General features: G+C 30.0%; 2 protein-coding genes across 3 annotated transcripts in view; one reads left to right on the forward strand and one right to left on the reverse strand.

The window, feature by feature from the left end:
• Positions 1–2,634, forward strand: part of LOC108769560 (katanin p60 ATPase-containing subunit A-like 2) — a 5,028-nt gene extending 2,394 nt beyond the window's left edge. Inside the window, exons 4-8 of the mRNA XM_018520594.1 lie at positions 385–688; positions 922–1,090; positions 1,156–1,268; positions 1,873–2,078; positions 2,192–2,634. Of these exons, the coding sequence (XP_018376096.1) occupies positions 385–688; positions 922–1,090; positions 1,156–1,268; positions 1,873–2,078; positions 2,192–2,576 (1,177 nt within the window). The 3' untranslated portion in view covers positions 2,577–2,634. The remainder of the gene's footprint in view (positions 1–384; positions 689–921; positions 1,091–1,155; positions 1,269–1,872; positions 2,079–2,191) is intronic.
• A 409-nt stretch (positions 2,635–3,043) lies between these two features.
• Positions 3,044–5,860, reverse strand: Smn (survival motor neuron). Of its 2 annotated transcripts, XM_018520601.1 has the most exons (6): positions 5,703–5,858; positions 5,163–5,339; positions 4,693–4,807; positions 3,697–3,994; positions 3,537–3,607; positions 3,044–3,124 (listed from the first exon to the last, which is right to left on the reverse strand). In XM_018520601.1, exons 1-6 carry the CDS (start codon positions 5,745–5,747, stop codon positions 3,063–3,065), a joined length of 768 nt encoding a protein of 255 aa, XP_018376103.1. In that variant the 5' UTR covers positions 5,748–5,858; the 3' UTR covers positions 3,044–3,062. The 2 variants fall into 2 exon arrangements, with proteins under 2 accessions (XP_018376103.1, XP_018376104.1); XM_018520602.1 differs by lacking the exon at positions 3,044–3,124 and having other exon boundaries at positions 3,536–3,607; positions 3,688–3,994; positions 5,703–5,860.
• Positions 5,861–6,974: the final 1,114 nt, after the last annotated feature.

The following is a 6,974-nucleotide window of genomic DNA, read 5'->3' on the forward strand; positions in this document are numbered from 1 at the left end:
CTAATATTTTGCAATTGTTAGTAATTAATATCTTGTTAACTATTGCGAAAATTGCAAAATGGTAGAGGACTTTTCGACTCAGTTTAGTCCGCTCTATCTACACAAAAGTGATTGGCAAAAAAAGTCGGACACCCTGTATATATACTTGATATAATGATCGACGTATCTACATTTGTATTCAAAGATATGCTCCTCTTTAAAAATAATATTAACATTTTGCAATATAATCCAGTATAAAATTTTATTCAACGAATTATTGATAACTTAATTGCTGCATGGTTTTACTTGTATTTCCTAATTTGCGAGAGACGCCAATTTCTTTGCAATAAACTCGATAAATTCGATAAAATCGAAGCTACTTTATTGTGTCTACTTTCGTAACAGCAACAAAAGAGCAGAAAGAGTTTCAAAGATCTATTCAAAGCAAGAGGATAGTCGCATTACCGAGGAATGTAACAATATTGGCAAAAATAAAATCGCACAAAAACATACCACTTCCACATGGAATGAGTTGAATCTTGGTATGACAGTTACGCCGATTTTTCCCGCGGAGAGTGGCGATCGAGTCGCTATACAAGTGGCAATGTCCGACGAAACTTACACCGATAATGAGAGATTACTGAAACCTATCGGTGATCTCTATCCACTTAGTTCTGAACTAAAAGAAATTGCGGATGTTATGTCACGGGTAAGAAACGAAAAAAATGCGATACATACTATAATTTTTGAGCAGAAATTACGTTTACTTTCTCTCTAATGAAGTATAAGTTTTCGTTACAATTACATTAACAAATCCATATCATCAAAAGAAAAGTCAGTCATTTATAAGTATAATTACCATCCATGTGTACGGCAAGAAAACAAATAAAATGAAATCTAAATGATACAATAATATTTATATACATAAGTAATAATTTCTAGGAAATAGTGCAACAAAACTTGAATGTTCATTGGGATGACATAAAGGGATTGAAAGATTGCAAAATGTTATTAAAAGAAGCCATACTTTATCCCATGAAATATCCAAGCTTGTTTAATAGGAGACTCGGTTTTTGCAAAGGCGTATTATTATACGGTCCACCGGGAACTGGTATGTAATTACGAAAATTATATAACACCCATTGATAAATTGATAAAAAAAACACCCTTAAACAGGTAAGACGATGCTTGCAAAAGCAGTCGCAACCGAATGTCAATCGACCTTCTTTAATATCACTTCTAGTTCAGTTATCAGCAAATGGAGAGGAGATTCAGAAAAATATATTCGCGTAAGTCTACGATTCATTTCGAAATATCAATCTATTTCCACACTCGACAATGATGAACACTCATAGTTCTAGACATCTAATGAATACTATTTTCTATATTCATCTAAATTTAGATTCTAAAGATTAAGAAAAAAAATAAAAAGGTAAAAGAAATCAATAAATAAATAGTAGTTATAAAATTTTAGTACTATATCTTTATAATCAAAATTATATGTATTGTATCTATTAGATACTTTTTTTTTTATTCTCGATACAAGTTTTTATGAACATAAAATAATAATCTACATTGTTATTATTAACCTGTTACAGAAACACACACTTAAAAAAGAATTTTCTGTAAAGTTTTCGTACTGTTAAATATTGTTATGCAGATAAAGTTTTAAAATTTTCATTATATAAAAAATTACAACACTTGAACATAGTACAATAATTAGCCCACATGAATAGAACAAAACTGTAAAAAATAAGATTATAAAACATAAAATTATACTCACAGGATTATCAAAACTCATATATTCTTACGAGTTACGAATTGATTTCTTATATATTGGCAAGTTTGAATATACCGAAACAAATTGGAATAAAAAAATATTGGTATATGTAGGTACTTACCGATCTTGCTAAACATTATGCACCAACGATAATCTTTGTCGATGAAATCGATTGGGCGACCACGAAAAATATAGATCATACTTCATCGAATTCGGAACCTGCTAGAAGATTTCGAGCTGAACTTCTAGCTAGATTGGACGGTTTATTGTCAACGGAGTACACAAATGTAGTATTATTAGCAGCTACGAATGTTCCATGGTAAACACACACACATATTTAATCATTTATTCACACAAGCGTATAATCTTATCTATTCTAGTTAATCTCTCTAAACTCTCACGATTAAATTCAAAATATTTTTTATCTTTTAGGAATATAGACATTGCCTTGTTGCGACGTTTAGAAAAAAGGATTTTTGTGGATTTACCCGACGAAACTAGTCGATTAGAAATATTGCAATCTTATGTGCGCGATGATCTGTATAATTCGCCGGAGATACTCAAACTTGCGAAAGAAACTGAAGGATATTCTTGCGCTGATTTGAAACTGCTGTGCAAGGAGGCATGGATCAGTCAATTGCGGCCCATTTGGGCGAGTCTCGAAGCTAAAACAATCTCGGTGAATAATATTCAAAATGATAGTCTAATTAGTGGAATTAATCATATTGCGCTTGCTAAAACCAAAGTAAAACCCATTACCAAACATATGAACGCACAATATATGGAATGGCATAGGGAATTTGGTTTCTCAAAATAAGAAAAAAAAATAGAATAGCTGTTCTGACAAATGATTGTAACACAAAATAAATACGTATGTACACACACATCTATGAGATAATGTAATTTTTTTCTGCAAAATAGTGATATTTCGTAAATATGTTTAAAATATTTGTAAAATTCGTATTAGCTGTTTATATAAATTTTAATGATATACACATTTTAATTGTAAATTAAAATATAAACTATACATAAGTATACAGATATACATGTATATTTGTGAAACATAAAGAAAATAATACAAATTTTACAAATAGAATATATGTACATAAATATATACATAATATATACACATATATGTATATATAAGTGTTTTTTTCACAAACGTTTTATTAATTTTTCATAATCTAATAAAATATTCTGCAAAATAAAAAGATTTTATTAATAAAAGTTTATTTATTAACACAATATCTAAACTAAAATGTAAAAATATGTATATTATGGAAAAATAATCATTCTTATACGGCTACTGACAGTTTCTTCTCTTCTGCTGATTAATTTTTGCTTGCTTTAATCCATGATAATAACCTACATAAAAAAATCTATGACATTATATCAATATATATTATTTGAAAATATAAATTGTATAAAAATTATATATAAATATATATATGTATATTTGTTAATAACTTTAAGAATTGTTTTTTCTATAATTTTCTAAACATCTTCACTCTCTCTCTCTTTACATTAAAATTAAACTTTATTCTTGAAAAATAATATCTGACAGTGTACTATTTCAATAAATACAAAAAAATGTATATTTTTAATTATATATATATATATAATTTGAAAATTATTGTTTGATCGACGTGCTATAAAAAGATTAATTCCAAAATTATGTTTATTAAATATTGCAATAAATTTAAATGCTCCGTTTAAACACATAAAATATATTAAATAAATTAAAAAAATAAACTGATATTTGATATTTCTAAATTACCTGTGTGAAATCCACTTAGATACCATGACATCAACATACTAGATAATGCATCTGCATCAGTTTCAGGTAACCTATAAATATATATACATATATATATATGGTAGTTTTATAGTATGACAATGAAACAATTGTTCTTGAATCTCTAAATTACCATTCTTACTTGGCCATTAATGGTGGTAAGGGTGGTGCAGGTGGCATTGTATCTATCGCTGGATTAAAATATTCAAGTCCAGGTATAGCATTATGTTTAAATGATCTAGGATCCTCTGTATCACAATCCATTTTTTCGCTATTAATTTGTTTGGAATTCTGCAAATTAAAATGGGTGGATGCATCAGAATCTATGATTTCTTCATCAGCCTTTTGCGCTAATGCATCCTTTTGTTGAGCAATTTGACTTTGCAATCCTTCAGATTCCAGAAGAGAATTTATCTCCACTTTTTCTGTATTCTGATATCCTGCAAATAATATAAAAATTATTGATATAAAAATTATCCCACTAAAAATTGTTTTAATTAATTTACTCTAATTATATGTACTTTTTAAATTAATAATAATGTAATCTTCTTACGGACTCTCCCAAATTCAATGACAAAAAACTTCAAAACCAGGGCGAATGAAAGTCAGCGTGGTAATTAATACGCAATCTTAATTCTTCAATCAAAAAAAATCGATTTTTTATTCCAAAAAATAGTACGTTTCAGTTCACTTTGGAACCATCTTCAGTTAAATAAATTTAAAATATCAATCCCTTCATGTCAAAGAAAAAATTACCATCAGATTAGCAGATTTCTAATCCCAAGACATCCCAAAGTGAACTGAAACGTACTATTTTTTTGAATAAAGAATCTATTTTTTTGGATTGAAGAATTAAGATTGCGTATTAATTACGCTGACTCTCATTTGCCCTGGTTTTGGAGTTTTTTGTTGTACTTTTTAAATATCATTATTTATTTTACATGAACACACACACACACGCGTACACACATTTGTATATGTATGCATGAAACTTTGTATACCTAATGTATCTTAGTCGTCATTAGTATTAATGTATATACTGATTATATATACTGATTAACCAAATATTATTTAATATTATATATAGTTATGAAACAAGGACATTATAAAATATTATGTGGATATATAAAATAGTTACCAACAAACTTCACTATACACATGCCAGAATTTGGATGAATTTTTGATATAATAGCTTCGTATACTTCTCCATCTACAGAATATACAGCACGACAAGGAGCACCAACAGTCCATTTCTACAATACAGCAAGAATACTAAAAATACTTCTGATACATGAATATATTTTTGGCAATCAGCATGAGCGATATTCGCAATACTTCCCCATAAGGGATTTAAGAAAGTAAAGCAGAAGAATTGTACACTGATGGTGGCTCGGAAGGAAGCCGAAACGTTTGTGAATTATATGTGAATTATAAGAAGGACGTCACGTCTGCCAATTTATAGAAGAACGTCTAGAATAAATGATTTTTGCACTCTAACTACCGAGTTGACTCTTATATGTCCGTTCCATTAATGTAATTAACTTTAAGTTTAAAATTATTTAGTTTTTGATTTGAATATACTTTTGAGATAACATAAATATAACATACCTTTAAAGGTTTTTTAATATGATTTAAATGTTTTAAATTTGACAACTTGTGTTTTGTTTGCTGAGCCTGCATGTCCATAGCAATACGTTTTGCTACTTCTTCTTTGGCCAAGTTTACAGCTCTATCATATGCTTGTATTAATGCAGTATCATCCCAGATATCTTCATTCTCACTATTCTATAAATTATTAATATTTTACGTAATTTTAACATACATTCATTTTTATTATCTTACATCTAAAAATTGTTATTATAATTCTTATTATTATTATGTATAATTTCTATATCCCCCGTCTATATAACCAAAAATTTAACAAGTTAAGAATTCTATTAACAGAAATAGTTTTCTTAAAATCAAGAAATTTTTTCATCCCGTATACTTTTCGAATGTATTTTTGTATATTACATCTTTGGCGTTTAAAATTAAAAGAATATTCACAATATATTCATGTGAAAAATGAAAAAACAAAATGCAAAAATTAAAAAGGGTTAAGAATGAGTGACGATAAAAATAATCGAATTAAGTACAAAAAGAACCTACATTTCCATTTCCTCTTACAAACAGCACACTTTTGCCCTCGGCCATCTTATAACAAATAATTCAAAATAATCTCAAATTTAATAAAAATTAAGCTTTCTCGCAGAAACGTAATGGGAGTTTTCCAACAAGAGACACAGATTACACGGTATATAGTCTTAGAACATATATAAATGGAACGGGCATAGGGCGCTGAACTTCTGCTGAACGTGAAGCCACATCTGTGCGAGAGAGAAAGGTAGTAAGGGATAAATGTTCGCAATGCGCATGCGCAGCACCATCATCTGTGTGAATTGTGCAGTTGATAGTGTTTTTACCATCGACATCTAGAATGGACCGCTGATGGCAATGGTGGGGGTAGAAAGACGATTAGAGTGAGAGGCAGGAATAATAAGATCGTTCTTTCTCTGTTTACTGAAGCCTGATTGGTTGTTATTAATCCAACAACCAATCAGGCTAGTTAGAAACACAGTAAACAGAGAAAGAACAATCTTATTATTCCTGCCTCTCACTCTAATCGTCTTTCTACCCCCACCATTGCCATCAGCGGTCCATTATAGATGTCGATGGTTTTTATACATTCGTACATTACACAAATGTGTAAAACGTGATGCTGCGCATGCGCATTGGGAACATTTATCCCTTACTACCTTTCTCTCTCGCACAGACGTTTGTATCAGCGCGAGCCATGGAAAGTATAGGTAATGCCCTTTCCATTTATATATGTTCTAAGGGTATAGCACGGTGAATTAAAGCTCTAGATATACCAAAATAGAGAGTGCACAAAGGTTCTCCATTTTCGACTTACTTAACATACTATATACCACTAATACTAAGCGCTTATTGGACTACAGACAACTAAGATCGAAAATGGCGATCGAAATAGCCAATAGGAAAATTGTCGGCATTTCAGCTACGACATCGATGAGATACTATTAAAGACTGTCGACCCTGGGCAAATTTTCGTGACTACCAATGGACCCCGGAGATAATTAAAGACTATGACATTACCGACAATTAATAAAAATTCAAGATATGCAACATAAATATTTTGTCCGAGCAATCTGCCATAATTTTATTCATTGGAGTTTATAACTTCCATATTAATAAATATTTCAATAATTTATTATTAAATTTTTTTTCTTTTACCGATTTGAAAATCCGAATCTGTAATCTAAGATTAAAGTGCGGTGATCCCGATTGATCATGGCTCGATTGGACACCACCAATCACAGCGACCAGGTGCCTAGGAGCTTTGTAGTCTCAAGCGCTGTG

This window comes from Trachymyrmex cornetzi, unplaced genomic scaffold (genome assembly GCF_001594075.2).
Source record: "Trachymyrmex cornetzi isolate Tcor2-1 unplaced genomic scaffold, Tcor1.1 scaffold92, whole genome shotgun sequence".
In the NCBI taxonomy this organism is placed as follows: domain Eukaryota; kingdom Metazoa; phylum Arthropoda; class Insecta; order Hymenoptera; family Formicidae; genus Trachymyrmex; species Trachymyrmex cornetzi.